Source organism: Phacochoerus africanus, chromosome 3 (genome assembly GCF_016906955.1).
Source record: "Phacochoerus africanus isolate WHEZ1 chromosome 3, ROS_Pafr_v1, whole genome shotgun sequence".
NCBI lineage: Eukaryota > Metazoa > Chordata > Mammalia > Artiodactyla > Suidae > Phacochoerus > Phacochoerus africanus.
Window position 1 is genome coordinate 63,171,486 of NC_062546.1, and position 17,360 is coordinate 63,188,845.

General features: G+C 41.8%; 1 protein-coding gene across 1 annotated transcript; it reads right to left on the reverse strand.

Moving 5' to 3' along the window:
- Positions 1-7,455: 7,455 nt before the first annotated feature.
- On the reverse strand, positions 7,456-13,914 carry LOC125121907 (casein kinase I-like). Its single transcript, XM_047770212.1, is given in 3 exon segments — positions 7,456-7,892; positions 7,894-8,139; positions 13,748-13,914. Coding segments are annotated over 3 exon segments (753 nt in total). The 3' UTR covers positions 7,456-7,552.
- Between the last annotated feature and the right edge of the window lie 3,446 nt (positions 13,915-17,360).

The window sequence follows — 17,360 nt, forward strand, 5'->3', positions numbered from 1 at the left end:
TGGAAGTTCTATGTATAGATTTCTAAGGTATCTCCAAACTGTTCTCCATAGTGGCTGTACCAGCTTACATTCCCACCAACAGTGCAGGAGGGTTCCCTTTTCTCCACACCCTCTCCAGCATTGGTTACTTGTGGACTTATGAATGATGGCCATTCTGACTGGTGGGAGGTGGTATCTCATGGTAGTTTTGATTTGCGTTTCTCTTATAATCAGCGATGTTGAGCATTTTTCCATGTGTTTGTTGGCCATCTGTATATCTTCTTTGGAGAACAGTCTATTCAGGCCTTTTGCCCATTTTTCCATTGATTGATTGGCTTTTTTGCTGTTGGGTTGTATAAGTTGCTTATATATTCTAGAGATTAAGCCCTTGTCAGTTGCATCATTTGAAACTGTTTTCTCCCATTCTGTAAGTTGTCTTTTTGTTTTCTTTTGGGATTCCTTTGCTGTGCAAAAGCTTTTCAGTTTGATGAGGTCCCATGGGTTTATTTTTGCTCTAATTTCGATTGCTTTGGGAAGCTGACCTGAGAAAATATTCTTGATGTTGATGTCAGAGAGTGTTTTGCCTATGTTCTCTTCTAGGAGTTAGATGGTGTCCTGTCATATATTTAAGTCTTTCAGCCATTTGGCGTTTATTTTGGTGCATGGTGTGAGGGTGTGTTCTAGTCTCATTGCTTTGCATGCAGCTGTCCAGGTTTCCCAGCAATGCTTGCTGAATAGACTTTCTTTTTCCCATTTGATGTTCTTGCCTCCCTTGTCAAAGATTAATTGACCATAGGTGTCAGGGTTTATTTCCGGATTCTCTATTCTGTTCCATTGGTGTGTCTGTCTGTTTTGATACCAGTAGCACACTGTTTTGATGACTGTGGCTTTGTAGTATTTCTTGAAGTCTGGGAGGTTTATGCCTCCTGCTTGGTTTTTGTTTCTCAGGATTGCTTTGGCGATTCTGGGTCTTTTGTGGCTCCATGTAAACGTTTGGATGGTCTGTTCTAGTTCTGTGAAAAATGTCAGGGGTAATTTGATAGGGATTGCATTGAATCTGTAGATTGCTTTGGGTAGTATGGCCATGTTTACAATATTGATTTTCCCAATCCAGGAACATGGAATATCTTTCCATTTCTTTACATCTTCTTTGATTTCTTTGATTAAAGTTTTATAGTTCTCGGGATATAGGTCCTTTACCTCCTTGGTCAGGTGTATTCCGAGGTATTTGATTTTGTGAGGTGCAATTTTAAAAGGCATCATATTTTTGTATTCCTTTTCTAATATGTCATTGCTGGTATACAGAAATGCAACTGACTTCTGAATGTTAATCTTCTATCCTGCTACTTTGCTGAATTTATTACTCAGTTCAAGGAGTGTTGGGGTTGAGTCCTTAGGGTTTTCTATGTATAGTATCATGTCATCTGCATACAGTGACAGTTTTCTCTCTTCTCTTCCTGTATGGGTGCCTTTTATTTCTTTTGTCTGTCTAATTGCTGTGGCTAGGACTTCCAAAACGATGTTGAAGAGCAGTGGTGAGAGTGGGCATCCCTGTCTTGTTCCAGATTTGAGGGAGAAGGCTTTCAGTTTTTCCCCATTGAGAATGATATTTGCTGCGGGTTTCTCATAAATGGCTTTGATTATATTCAGGAATGTTCCCTCTATACCCACTTTGGCGAGGGTCTTGATCATGAATGGATGTTGGACTTTGTCAAATGCTTTTTCTGCATCTATTGAGATGATCATATGATTTTTGACTTTTTTTCTGTTAATGTGGAGTATGATGCTGATTGATTTGCGTATGTTGAACCATCCTTGTGAACCTGGGATGAACCCAACCTGGTCATGGTGTATAATTTTTTTGGTATGTTGTTGGATTCGGTTGGCTAAGATTTTGTTGAGAATTTTTGCATCTATATTCATCAATGATATTGGGCGAAAGTTTTCTTTTTTGGTGATATCTCTGTCTGGATTTGGAATGAGGGTGATGGTGGCATCATAGCATGTCTTTGGGAGTATTCCTTCTTCAACCTTTTGAAAGAGTTTAAGGAGGATGGGCACCAATTCCTCTTTATATGTTTGATAGAATTCACCTTTGAAGCCATCTGGTCCTGGACTTTTATGTGTAGGGAGTGATTTTATGACCTCTTCAATTTCATTTCTAGTGATGGGTCTGTTCAGTTGGTCTGTTTCTACTTGATTCAGTTTTGGCAGGCTCTAAGATTCTAGAAAATTGTCCATTTCTTCCAGATTGTCAAACTTGTTGCCATATAGTTGTTCATAGTATTCTCTTATGGTTTTTTGTATTTCTGCTGTATCCATTGTGATTTCTCCTTTTTCATTTCTAATTTTGGTTATTTGGGTTCTTTCTCTCCTCTTTTTAGTGAGTCTGGCCAGGGGTTTGTCAATTTTGTTTACCTTTTCAAAGAAGCCAGCTCTTGGTTTTATTAATTTTCTCTATTGTTTTTTGAGTCTCTGTTTTATTGATTTCTTCTTTGATCTTTATCATTTCCTTCCTTCTGCTGACTTTAGGACTTTTTTGTTCTTCTTTTTTCTAATTCATTTAGGTGGCCGGTTAGGTTGTCCATTTGGGATCTTTCTTCTTTTTTGAGAAAGGCCTGTATTGCAATAAATTTCCCTCTGAGCACTGCTTTCGCAGCATCCCATAGATTTTGAGCGGTTGTGTCTTCAGTATCATTTGTTTCAAGGTAGTTTTTAATTTCCTTCTTGATTTCCTCATTGACCCATTGGTTTTTTAGTAGCATGTTGTTTAGTCTCCATGCAGTAGGTTTTTTCTCTTTCCTTTTCCCATGGTTAGTTTCTAATTTCATGGCATTGTGGTCAGAGAACATACTTGAGATAATTTCTATGCTCCTAAATTTATTGAGATTAGCTTTGTGTCCCAATATGTGGTCGATTCTTGAGAATGTTCCGTGAGCATTTGAGAAGAATGTGTATTTTGCTTTTTTTGGATGTAGTGTCCTGAAGATATCAATGAAGTCTAACTTTTCTATTGTTTCCTTTAGGATCTCTGTTGCTTTATTGGTTTTCTGTCTAGAGGATCTGTCCATTCATGTGAGGGGGGTATTAAGGTCTACTACTCTGATTGTATTCCCATCAATATCTCCCTTTATGTCTGTTAATATTTGTTGTATGTATCTGGGTGCTCCTGTATTTGGGGCATATATGTTGACGATAGTAACATCCTCTCCTTGGATGGATCCCTTAATCATTAAGTAGTGTCCTTCTTTGTCTTTCTTTATGTCATTTGTTTTCAAGTCTATTTTGTCTGAAATGAGCGTTGCGACTCCTGCTTTTCTGTCATGTCTATTGGCGTGAAATATTTTTCCCCACCCTTTCACATTCAATCTGTATGTATCTTTTGTCCTAAGGTGAGTTTCTTGTAGGCAGCATATTGAAGGTTTTTGCCTTTTCATCCACTCAGCCACTCTGTGTCTTTTGATTGGGGCGTTCAGTCCATTGACATTGAAGGTGATAATTGATAGATGATTATTTATTGCCATTTGAACCTCATGTTCCAGTTGATTCTATGGTTCTCCAGTCTTCCTTTCTTTTTTTTTTTTTTTTGGTTGGATGGTCTCCTGTTATTATCTGCTTGAGTGTATTTTTTTTTCCTTTTTTGCAAATGCAACATTTGCGTTTGGCTTGTGGTTGCCCTGTTTTTTAAGTATGCTAACTCCTTCCCATAATTGTGTGTTTTAGCCTGATGGTCCTGTAACTTCAAACACTTCATTACTATATTAAAATTAAGAAGAGAAACATACAAACAAACAAACAAAAAGAGTTATTTACTTCCTAACATCGCTTGCCCACATTTTATGGTTTTGATGACTCTTTTTTATTTTTTTCTTTTTAATTTTATTTTGTTTGAAGCATGTTCATGATTAAATCTGTATGCTGGCTTATTTGAGTGACTGCTCTCTGATTGCGGTTTCCTCAGTCCTAGTTCTTCCTCTTCTTTTTTTTTTCTTTTCTTTTTTCTTCCCTTTCCTTCCTTTCTTTTTGGTTTAGAGAAGCCCTTTCAATATTTCCTTTAACCTGGGTTTTGTGTTGCAGTATTCTTTAAGTTTTTGTTTGTTGGGAAAAATTTTTATTTCCCCTTCTATTTTAAATGATATTCTTGCTGGATAGAGTATTCTAGGTTGCATATTTTTTCCTTTTAGCACTTTAAATATCTCTTGCCATTCCCTCCTGGCCTGTAGTGTTTCTGTAGAGAAATCAGCTGATATTCTTATGGGGGTTCCCTTGTAGGTAACATTCTGTTTTTCTCTTGCTGCCTTTAGGATCCTCTCTTTATCACTACCTTTTGCCATTTGTATTATGATGTGTCTTTGTGTGGGTCTATTTGGGTTCAGTTTGTTTGGGGCCCTCTGTGCTTCTTGTATGTTGAACCCAGTATCCTTTAGATTTGGGAAGTTTCCATCGATAATTTCTTCAAATATATTTTCCATCCCCTTATCTTTTTCTACTCCTTCTGGCATTCCTAGTATGCGTAGATTGGCCCGCTTTATATTATCCCATAGGTCTCTTATATTGCTTTCCAGTTTTTTGATTCGGTTTTCTGTCTGCTGACCGGATTGAGTGATTTCCATTATTCTATCTTCCATATCACTGATTCGTTCCTCTGCATTATTCATTCTGGTTTTTACTGCCCTTAGTTCAGTTTGCATCTCTGCAAATGAATGTTCTAGTTTTTCTTGGCTCCTCCTTATATGTTCTAGTTCCTTTCTGAGGGTATCTGCATTACTGTTCCTATCTTCTCTTAATTCCTTCAGTATTTTCACTATTTCTCTTTTGAACTCCAGGTCTGTCAGACTGCCGAGATCTGTTTCATTGTTGACTGTTTTGGGTGAGTTCTCCTGTTGGTTTGACTGGGGGTGGTTTCTCAGCTTCTTCATCTTGCTTGTTGTTTTCTTTCTCCTGAGGGAGTTGTACTCTCCGTTATCGGGCAGTGTTTGCCTTGTCACTGCCGTGGAATGTTTCCTGAGGGCTGGTGTTGTTGGTCAATCTTTTTTGAGGCAGTGTGGCGTTTCTGGAGTGTTGATGGAGCTAACAGTGTTTCTTTGAAGCAAAGGAGGACTTGCTGAGGGCAGACAGGACTGGGAGGTCCACACCACGATGGTAGCAGATTTCCCTTGGTCATGCAGAGCTTGCTCTGGTGTTTGTAGGCTGTGGGGTTCTTGCAGGGGGTTGGCGGTGTTGGGCAGCTGTTCCTCAGGAGTGCAGCACCCCCTGGGGGCTGGAGCAGCTATCTGGGTCACTGAGAACCTAAGAGGCTCTTCCCTAGGGCAGCCCATCTCAGAAGGACGGCCTGCGAATGTAGGCGGATCTTTTCACAGTCTGGCCAAGCTTGTTGCAGCTTTTCTGGGCTGCAGGGTCTCTTCCATGGGGCTGGTGGTGCTGAGCAGCTATTCCGCGGGAGTGGGGCACCCCCTGTGGGTTTGGGCGGGTAGCAGGGCCACTGGAAACCCAAGAGTCTCCTCCCCAGGTCAGCCCGACTCAGAGGGACCATCTGAGATCTTTTTCTGGCTTGGCCAAACTTGTTGCAGCTTTTCTGGGCTGCAGGGGGTCCTGCCTGGAGATGGCAGTCCTATGTAGCTGATGCTCTAGAGCTTGGCACGCCCTGGGGGCTTGAGTGGGTAGCAGGGCCGCTGGAAATCCAAGAGGCTCCTCCCCAGGGCAGCCCAACTCAGAAAAACTGTCCGAGAATTAGGTAGATCTATTCACGGCCTGGCTAGGCTTTTTCTAGCTTTTCTGGGCTGCAGGCCTTTTCTCAGGGGCTAGTGGTGTTTGGTGCTGCTCTGCGGAAGTGTAGCCCCTCCAAAGGGCAAGCACGTCTGTGCAGGGACAGCCCCTGCAGTGGTAGGCTTCTGGAAATTGTTGAGGCCAGCCCTCCTGGATGGCAGGCAGCCCCAGGTTCGGCAGAGCGTAGGGGGTGGTGGGGGTGGGGGGAGGGGATGCACTGGGAAGCACAGCTTTCAGCTAGCTAGCGGGCCTGTAAGCTTGCTGTGGCGTGGGGGGTATTCTATGGGGACCCACCCCTTCTTCTCTCCCCTCCCCAGCACGGGCGCAGACCAGGGTCTTCTCCCAGGTTCCCTCTGATGCGGCTTTCCACTTCCCCGCCCCTAGAGTATTGCTCCCTTCCTCTGTGACAGCTTTGTTTTTTTCTAATCTCCCAGGCAGTCTCTGCCCCGTCAAATGGTTTCTAGACCTCCGAAGCAGTTTCCACTCCGCCCTGCCCCCCCCAGCCTGGGGACTATCCTCTGGAGCGGAGGTCTCGGTGCCCAGCCCCCACCCAGGCGTCCCCTGGCCCTTTCTGGGGGACTAACCTTCGGAGGCAAGGTCTCGGTGCCCAGCCCCCACCCAGGCGTCCCCCAGGCCCTTTCTGGGGGTCTAACCTTCGGAGGCGAGATCTTGGTGCCCAGCCCCCACCCAGGCGTCTCAATTTTTGGTGACTGTGCCCGTAGTTCAGATGGTCCGTTCAGTTCTTGATCGGCTTTTCCGTACTCCAACTTACTGCTACACTCTTCTCTGCATCTGGAGATTCCTCCGGTTCGTTTGATCTTTCCCCCGTGTAGGTGACTTTTCAGGGTGCGGGATCCCTTTCTCCTCCGCAGTTCCCTTTCGGGAGTGCCCGTCCCACTCGGATTCACCTTCTCTCACTCTCCTCTTTTCTCCCGTTCTGCCCAGTAATGTCACGAACTTCTTGCCGTTATGGGAGTTTAGGTTCCTCTGCCAGCGATTGGTTGCTGTTCTGTGCGAGTCATTTATTCTGTAGATGTGCTTTTTTTGTTGTGTTTGTGGGAGAGGGCGAGCGTGTCCCCCTACTCCTCCGCCATCTTGTCCTCTCTCTGCTTTTTTTATTTAAATACCAAGAACGTTATAGAGTTAATGCAGAGTCCTATGGATAATCTAGTAGTCACTAATTTTTTTTAAGTCTTCACTTTAGATGCTGTTATTTCTGGCACAGGTAAGCAGGCAGTCTTTCATATGCTCAAACATTGGAATCTTTGGTTGCTACCATATCAGCTGGCTTGCAAACAAGAAGCCAACCATTTTAAGAACGTTTTAAGTGAACAACTTGCACACCCCAGGGATGAAGAAGCTCTAAGAATGCACAGTGGTGAGCATTTACAATCATCACAACTGTGCCTGAAGACTGTTCATGCTGTTCTTCTGAAATGAGATCTCAAAGTAGTATAGTTCAAAATAAAAGTTTTTAACAAAAAATTGGCATGTGCACAGTTTGTCCACCATTTTGTGTGTGTCAACCACTTAGTTAACTTTTCCACTTGAAAAAATGCAATAGAAAACTGGACACCATGTTTCACTATCTCAGTTGATAATCACAACTACAGCAGCTACAACTCAGGATACAGCATCACCAGTGCTGCCTAGACCCAGTTTATCCTGAAATGAAGTTCTTTACACCAAGTAAATGGTTGTCCACAACTACTGGCTAGTGTACATATGAACTAAAATTTCTAGATTTGGGGAGAAACAAATGCTGCTCCGATCATCTGCTCTGCTTCTTCTGTTCCTCAATTCATGCTTAGAAACCTGTGGGGGTTTGGGCCTGCTGACCCTGCCCACTTGAAGAGGCTGTCTGCTGTGCTGCTTTCTGCTTTAACATTGCCCAATCAAATGTGTAGTCATATTGGTGATTCAGGGTCCTGACAAGAATGTGGAAGAGCTGCCTCAGGTACATGTAATCTGGGGCTTCCTCAAAGCGCAGTCCACCACAAAAGTACATGGCAAATTCTGCAGGAAACCCCTTACATAAAACCTCAACAGATGTGGACATCTTCATTTTGCTAATTTTTTCATATTTTTGCTTCTTTGTTGCAGCCTTTAGTCCTTGCAATGGCAGACTGGTTCCGTGAAAATACATCGAAATAGCCTAATGATTCCATGTCGTCTCGGTGACTCTGTTCAATACCAAGATGTGCATTGATGCTAGCATATTGGGCAGTGCCAGTGAGATTTTTATCTTCTGTGTATGGTATGTGTTGCCTTGTCCTGTTGTCTCTGTACTTTTTGGCCAAACTAAAATCAATAAGGAATAACTTATTACAGTGAAGCCCACCACCCATTAGGAAGTTATTGGGTTTAATGTCCCTATGTATAAAATTCCAGAAACTGCGTTTGTGTTCATAGTCTCTCTTAATTCCTTCATATCATTTCTTAATTTCTTCAGAATTTTCGCTGTCACCTTTTTGAACCTGGGGTCTTTTAGACTGCAGAGGTCTGTTTGAGATGGCTGTGGCAGTATGCCCTCGCCACCCATAGCCCACGTAAGAGGTGCCCTGCCTCCATGGGCTCATGCAAGAGGGCCCCACCACCTGTATCCTTTGTATGAGGCACCCTGCCTCCTGAGAGCCCATGCATGCACAGATGAAGACATTCCTATGGTGGTCCTGCTGGTCTTCTCTCACCCTTCCCAGCAGCAGTGACTTGCTTCTTCTGCAGCCCCAGGTCCCTCCTTGCTCCTTTGGCTGTGCCACTCTGCTTCCTAACCCCTCAGGCTGTCTACACCCAGCCAACCCTAGTTCTCTTTACAGAACTGACCTGCAGAGCTTGAATCTCAGCACCCAGCCTCCTCCCAAGCATCTCAGGCTAAGGTTTCCCAGGGCAGTGGTACCCCACTCTACTCTCAAGGCTGTATCCTTGTCCCTCCTATGCGAGCAATTCTTGGGCTCCATTGATCATTTAAAATGTGAACCTCAAACTTTTTTATTCACAGAATAGAATTTGGTAAAATCTTCCTACTTCTTTGCACTTGGTGAAGTTTATCAATATTTTTAATCACATTTAAATGGCTACACAACATGTCATTTGTGATGTATTTCTAAATATATTAGAAATAAAACTCCTGCCAGTCTTTTAATCTATTCAGTAGAATCCAAGTACTTACAGAGATTTAATAGCCATCAGCATCCATTTTAAGGATATATACACTAGCTCTCTTTCATAAGGTATTTGATATTATTTATTTTCTTCTTGACTCTTACTTCATTTGTTGGTGCCAGAATTTTATCCTTTAGCAATCCTTTAGCAATGCTATTTTTAGTTGAAGTATAGTTGACTTACACTATTGTCTTGATTTCTGCTGTATAGAAAAGTGATTCAATTTTATGTATATGTATGTGTACGTGTGTGTATATATATATATATATATATATATATATATATACATACATATATATATACACATTCTTTTTTGATATTCTTTTCCACTAGAGTTTATGACAAAGTATTGAATATAGTTCCCTGTGCTATGCAATAGGTCTTGTTTATCCATTCTCTAGTAAATGATTTGCATCTACTAACCCGTCATTCCCATTCCAAACCTCCCCACCCCCCACCTCTACCTTGATGACCTTTTTATCTATGTATGTGAGTCTGTTTCATAAAAATTCATTTTTTGCCATATTTTAGATTCCACATATAAGTGATATCATATGATATTTGTCTTCCTCTTTCTGACATACTTCATTTAGAGATTTTCATAAATCTTAGGTCCATCTATGTTGCTGCAAATGGCATTATTTTGTTCTCTTTATGGCTAAGTAGTATTCCATTGTATCTATGTACCATATCTCCTTAGTCCATTCATCTGTAGATGGATGTTTAGGTTGTTTCCATGTCTTGGCTATTGAGAATAGTGCTTCTATGAACATAGGAGTGCATATATTTTGGGATTGTAGTTTTATCCCAATATATGCCTAGGAGTGGGATTGCTGGATCATATGGCAACTCTATTTTTTGCTTTTTGAGGAACCTCCATCCTGTTTTCCATGGTGGCTACATCAACTTACATTCCCACCAACAGTGTAGGAGGGTTCCCTTTTTTTTCCTCACCCTTTTCAGCATTTCTTATTGTGAACTTTATGAAGATGGCCAGTGTGAAGTCATACTTCATTGCTGTTTTGATTCTCATTTCTCTAATACTTTGTGGTGTTGGACAGCTTTTCGTATGCCTTTTGGCCATCTAGAAGTGTTTGTTTAGTTTTTCTGACAATTTCAGATTGGGTTGTTTGTTTTTTGTTGTTGTTGAGCTGTGAGCTGTTTGTATATTGTAGACATTAAGCCTTTTTTGGTCTCATGGTTTGCAAATATTTCCTCCCATTCCATAGATTGTCTTTTCATTTTGTTTATGCTTTCCTTTGCTGTGCAAAACCTTGTAAGTTTGATTAGGTACCATTTTTTGCTTTTTTATTTTATTTCTGTTGCCTTGGGATACTGACCTAAGAAAACTTTGGTACAATTTATGTCAGAGAATGTTTTGCCTGTGTTCTCTTTTAGAAGTTTCATGGCATCATGTCTTAAAACATCGAAGACTTTAAACCATTTTGAGTTTCTGTGTATGGTATGAGGATATGTTCCAACCTCATTGATTTCCATTTGGCTATCCAGCCTTCCCAAAACCACTTGCTGAAGAGATTGTCTTTTCTCCATTGTAAATTCTTTTTTTTTTTTATTTCTATGGCTGTACCCATGGCATATGGAGGTTCCCAGGCTGGGGGTCTAATTGGAACTACAACTGCCAGCCTATTTCACAGCCATAGCAATGCCAGATCCAAGCTGAGTATGTGACCTACCACAGCTCATGGAAACCCTGGATCCTTAACCCACTGAGCAAAGCCAGGGATCAAACCCACAACCTCATGGTTCCCAGTCAGATTCGTTTCTGCTGTGCCACGAAGGGAATTCTTCCATTGTATATTCTTGCCTCCTTTTTCGAAGGCCATAGGTGTGTGGGTTTATTTCTGGGCTCTCTATTCTGTTCCACTGATCCATATGTCTGGGTTTTTTTTTAGGTTTTTAATGAAGTAGAGTTTATTTACAGGGTTGTGATAATTTCTGATGTACAACAAAGTGACCCAGTCATACATATACATATCCATTCTCTCTGTTTCTTTTCCCACTTAGATTATTGTATAATACTGGATAGAGTTCTCTGTGCTATACAACAGGTCCCCATTGGCCAGTCATTCTGTATACCTCTGTGTGCTTATGTCTGTTTTTTTTTTTCCATATGTCTTTTTTTTTTTGCCATTGCCACGCTTTTTTTGATTATTATAGCTTTGCAACATTGTCTTAAGTCTGGGAGAGTTATGTCTCCTGCTTGATTTTTTTCCCTCAGGATTGACTTGGCAATTCTGGATCTTTTTTGGTTCCATATAAATTTTAGGATTGTTCTAGTTCAGTGAAAAATGAGTAATTTGATAGGGATCACATTAAATCTGTAAATAGCTTTAGGTGGTATGGTCATTTTAACAATATTGGTTCTCCTAATCCAAGAACATGGAACATCTTTCCACTTCTTTGAATTGTCTTCAGTTTCCCTTTTTAATGTTCTATAGTTCTCAGCACATGATTAATCCTAGAGAATGTTCATTGTGCCCTGGAAAAGAATGTGTATTCTGGAGTTTTTGATGTAATGTCCTGAATCTATTAATTAAGTCTTAACTGTTTCATTTTATCATTTAAGGTATCTGTTGCCTTGCTGATGTTGTTTAGAAGATCTGTCCTTGATGTGAGTGGGGTGTTAGCCTCCTACTATTATTGTAGTTCAATTTCTCCTTTTATAGCTGTTAGTATTTTGTATTTGAGTGCTCCTATATTAGGTATGTATATGTTGATGAGAGTAATATCCTTGTATTGATCTTTCTTTTATCATTAGGTAGTATCCTTTTTTATCTTACTTTATGGGTTTTGTTTTAAAGTCTGTTTTGACTGATAGCAGTATTTTGATCCCCGCTTTTTTTGTCATTTCAATTTGCATGAAATATCTTCTTCTATTCCTTCACTTTAAACTTTTTTTTTCTTTCTTACTATTTTTAGGGCTGCACTTGCAGCTTATGGAAGTTCCCAGGCCAGGGGTCGAATTGGAGCTGAAGCTCCCAGCCTATGCCACAGCAGCGCCATATCCAAGCCATGTCTGTGATCTACACCCCAGCTCACGGCATCACTGGATCCTTAACCTCCTGAGCAAAGCCTGGGATCAAACCCACATCCCCATGGATACTAGCTGGTTTCATTACCACTGAGACATGAGGAACGCCCATTCCCTCACTTTCAATCTGTGTGTGTCCTCTGCCCTAAAGTGGGTCTCTTGTAGGAAGTATATTGTAGGTTCCTGTTTTTTATCCAGTCTGTCACTCTGTCTTTTGTTTTTGTGTTTTGGCTCTGTCCACGGCATGTGAAAATTCCTGGATCAAGAGATTGAACTTGTACCACCAGCAGTGACCCAAGCCACTACAGTGGCAATGCTAAATCCTTAACCCGCTGCACCACAAGGGAACTCCAGAACTCATTTTTTTCCCCACTCTGTGTCTTTTAATTGGAACGTTTAGTCCATTGACACTTAAGGTAATTACTGATAAGTATTGCCATTTTAAACCTTCATTTCTAGTTGATTCTGTGTTTCTTCTTTGTTCCTTCTTTATTCCTTTTGTGGTTTGATGATTTTATTTTATGCTTGTATTCTCTTTATTTTGGTTTTTATAAATCTGCCTTATGTTTTTGACTTATGGTTGCCTTGTTTTTCAAATATGTTATCCCTTTCCTACATTTACTTGTTTTAGACTGAGTCATATAGGCTCAAACCTTTTTAAAAGGTTTTTTTAAAAACCTGCATTTTCTTTCCCACATTTTATGATTTTGAAGCCCTTTTTTACATCTCCACATTTATCCTTTTGCTGTTTAGTGTGGTTATCATCACTTTCGCACACACAAATTTTTTCCTGTTTAATCCGTATACTGACTTATTTAACTCATTTAATATCTGATTGTGATTTTTCTCTTTCCTATAGCTTCTTGCTTCTTTCTGTCTAGGGAAGACCTTTCAGTATTTCTTTTAGGATAGATTTAGTATTGCTGTATTCTTTTCGTTTGTCTGAGAAATTCTTTATCACTCCCTGTGTTCTAAATAATAATCTTGCTAGGTGGAGTACTCTAGGTTACAGATTATATTCCCTTTTAGGACTTTATTTTACCACTCCCTTCTTGCCTGCAACATTTCTGTAGAGAAACCAGCTGATAGACTTATGGGGGTCCCTTATAACTTACTCTTTGTTTTTCTCTTGCTGCCTTTAGAATCCTGTCTTTTGCCATTTTAATTATAATATGTCTGAGCGTAAGTCTATTTGGGTTCATCTTGTTTGGCAAACTCAGTGCTTCCTGTACTGGGATATCTGTTTTATTTAGGTTTGGGAAATTTTCAGCCATAATTTCTTCAAATACATTTTCTCTCTCTCTCTCTCTTTTTTTTTTTTTTGCCTTTTTGTCTTTTAGGGCCACACTGGTGGCATATGGCTAGGGATTGAATTGGAGCTGTAGCCACCAGCCTATGCCAGAGCCATGGCAGTGCAGGATCTGAGCCATGTCTGTGACCTTCACCACAGCTCACGGCAACACCAGATCCTTAACCCACTGAGCGAGGCTGGGGATCAAACCCTTATCCTCATGGATTCTAGTCAGGTTCATTAACCACTGAGCCACGATGGGAACTCCTCTTCAAATACATTTTCAATATCCCTTTCTCTTTGTTTTCCTTCTGGAATCCTTATTATGCCTAGATATTGGCTCTAATACATTGTAGACCCTTAAGGCCGTTTCCACACAGCCAACCCCAGAATTCTCCCCAGGTCTGACCTCCAAAGCTTGAGATTCATCCCCAGGCCCCTGCTTGCACCTACAGAAACACATCTCAGTCTGAGGAGTGAAGAGCAGCAGCACAGACCATCTGTGCAGGTCCGTCTTCATTCTGCAAACTGGTTGCCGAGCTCTCCTCCGTGGCTTCAAAGCTCCCCATCTATCCTGGCTGATCTTGCAACCAATGAGGGGGCTCTCCAGGGTGCGGGAACCTTTCTTCTTCCATAGATCCCTCGTAGGGGGCACAGGTACCATCCTGACTACCCTCTTCCATCCCCTCCCCTGCCCTTCCCCTCTCCCTCTCACTTTCTCTCACTCTCTTTTTCTTTTGACCTATCTGGATACATGGAGATTCTTCTTACCCTTTCAGAAGTCTGAGGTCTTCTGCCAATGTACAGTGGGCATCCTGAGGGAATTGTTCCACATGCAGATGTATTTTCAATGAATTTTTGAGAGGAGGTAAGTCCACTTCCTTCTACTCTGCCATCTTGGTCCCTCTCTGGTAGTGGTTTCTTTGTAAGCTCAAGAGTCTGTTTTCAACTATGCTTCATATTTGTTGGTCACAAAAATATACAAACCTAAATAGAATTTTTAATTTGTTTTTGTTCTTGCTTTTTATGCTTCTAGACCTCTATGAGTTAAAAAATTTCCCTTTTGGATTTATTATCTTTATAGGTAGTGGTACATAATTTCAATCAAAACAGCATAAATATTTTTCAAATTATTACAAATATTAATAAGTGAAATTGCACCAAAGTGTATCATTTAAATAAATGAATGTGGATTTATTACTAAGGTCATGTATCCGTAGATTAGAGTTAGTTCTAATTAGATGAGGTTCAGCATCCAGTTTCTTCTTTTCTTCTAGTGGAAGATTTTAGCCATGAGAAACATCATTTACATAATAATAAGTGAAATGGAAGGTATGTTATTACTGCAATATTCTCCAACTCTGTACATTCCTTTGGAATGAGAAGCTAAGAGCTGACAGTGTGACCTATCGTAAGTTATTTCCCATTATCTATCAACTGACAAATCAATTAGATCCTATTTCAGTTTGCTCCTGACTTGCAAAAGCATTTGTTACCAGGACATTAGAGTCCATAATATATAACTGATGCTTTGCTGGGCCTCGAAGAGTTCTTTACACTCCAGCGCCTGCTACTTGTAGGCCAATCAGCTCTTCCTCCTCAAGTGCTCCTTCTACAGGTGTGTTCTGCTTGGACGGGTGGAGGTTCCCCCTACCAGAGCAGGATCAGAGAGGGCTCCCTTGCTTTGGGCCCAGGATGAACTCTGCCTCAGTTAATTTGTGATTATGATCAAGACTACAGTGTAGTTGATCACGGAGGATTTTTTTCCCAAGCAGAGCTGTAGTCCTCTGTCTCCAGTAGAGAATCTGATGGTGGAAACAGGCTGCACTTTGCAAGGTGAAGGAATAGAGGGGATTTTTTTCAGGTGGCCTAAAAGTCTGATGACTCTCTTTTTCTCTAGGTCATGGCTCCAAGGAATGAGGCACATGTGAGGCCTAGAGAACAGGCATGGATGGAACAGAACATCATCATCTGTGCCATCAGCAGAGAGACGGGGATATTGACATATTGAGAGATTTAACATCCTGGCCAGGAGAGGGCGCCTGTTCTTCTCCAAATACCTGGTTCTTAGTGTCCTACTCTGTCTTCAGAGGCTGGCAGGTGGTGACTGAAGGTCTCCTTCCTTCTGTGTGTGAGGCTCAGGTGGAACCTGCCCACATTCTTCCCTGAGGCCAGGGGATGTGTTTTTCTCTGGACAGAAGGAGGACCTGCCTCTGTGGCTTTGGGCCACGTGCCTGTTATGGCCCCATGTGCAGAAGAGGCTGCCCCTGCCTGCTCCCAAGGTCTGCAGAGGTCCTTGTAGACACTCACCCAGTGCAGAGCCTTCCTTCCCTGTGCCATCCCATGATTTCCTCTCCACTTTCCAGGTGACACCTTAACAGGGCTTATTTTACGGCAGGATCTGGTCTTTAAGGGAAGGGGCTTGGGGGGAGGAAGTGCAGGCTGTTGGGGCTTATCACCGACACTGGCTGTTTTGTGGGGGGAAAGCTTGCATGGATTCAGACATGGAAATGTGTGTGATGGTGGAAGGAGGACATATGGTACAGGGAATCCTCGTGTCTGGCCAGTCGGATGAGCTGGGGACCCAGGGACGAGCCTGGTGAGACATACAAAACCCCTGGGTGAGGGTTTCCTACTAACATTATGAGCATCGATCTTGGCCATTTTCTTGCTCATCTGTTTTATAATGGCAAGTAACTGGAATTGCCAGGAATTTTTTTTTTGATGTCTTTTTGTCTTTTCTAGGGCCGCACCTGTGGTATATGGAGGTTCTCAGGCTAGGGGTCTGATGGGAGCTGTAGCTGCTGGCCTACACCAGAGCCACAGCAAGTCGGGATCCAAGCCGTGTCTGCGACGTACACCACAGCTCATGGCAATGCTGGATCCTTAACCCACTGAGCAAGGCCAGGAATCGAACCTGCAACCTCATGGTTCCTAGTCGGCTTCATTAACCACTGAGCCATGACGGGAACTCTGCCAGGAATTTTCTATAGTCACTTGCTCATTTGATAAGAATTGGTTTCTGTGAACCTATAGGATAGAATCAGTATGTCCTCCTTCCACCAATACACACGAGTTTCTGTGTCTGAATTTGTGCAGGCTTTCCCCCTGCAAAACAGCCAGAGTTAGTGACAAACCCCACAGCCTTCTCTTCCCCCAACCCCGAGCCCCTTCCCTTACAGACCAGATCCTGCTGTAAAATAAGCCCTGTTAAGGTGTCACCTGGAAAGTGGAGAGGAAACCATGGGGTGGTGCAGGGAAGGAAGGCTCTGTGCTGGGTGAGAATCCACAGGGGTCTCCCCGGACCTCAGGATGTGAATAAATGCTGCGTGTGGTTGATTGATACCAACAGTTACTATTATAAGGTTGAATTGACTTGAAGTACAGAAAGCAACATTTGTTTTCATATCATTTTGAGTTAGAGCGCAGATTGCCATCAGTGGTGTGGTGATAGTGCCTAGTTACAGCGGTCGTGTTTGAGTAGTTATACTACTTTCTATCAGGGTTGGAGATGGATTAGTAGGAAGATACCTGTTGGTAAGAGGACAACTATTGTACTTGAATGAAATTGGGCTGAGGCAGGTGCAGGGCTTTCTATGGCTGGGAAAAGTCATGAGTGAAGGCCAAATTAGACAGATTTGTCAGCAGTAGTTAAAAAATGTCCAGTTAATAGAATATTTAATGTCCATCATACGTATGTGTGTGTGTGTGTGCGTGCACGTATAAATCTCACATCCCCTTTATCCATTCATCCATTGACGGACATTTAGGTTACTTCTATATCTTTGCTATCATAAATAATGCTGCTATGAATGTTACGGTGGGTGTATCTATTCAAATTAGTGTTTTCATTTTTTCAGATATATACACAGGAATAGAAATGACCAATAATATGGTAGTTCTATTTATATTTCCTCTTTTTGGTCATGCTTACGGAATGTGGAAGCTTCTGGGTCCAGGGACTGCACCCAGGCCACAGCAGCCACCCAAGCTGCAGCAGTGACAAAATGCTAGATCCTTACCCCACTGAGTCACAAGGGAACTTCTATTTTTAATTGTTTGAGGAAAATCTGTGTGATTTTTCGTAGTGTCTGCACCAATTTCCTTTTC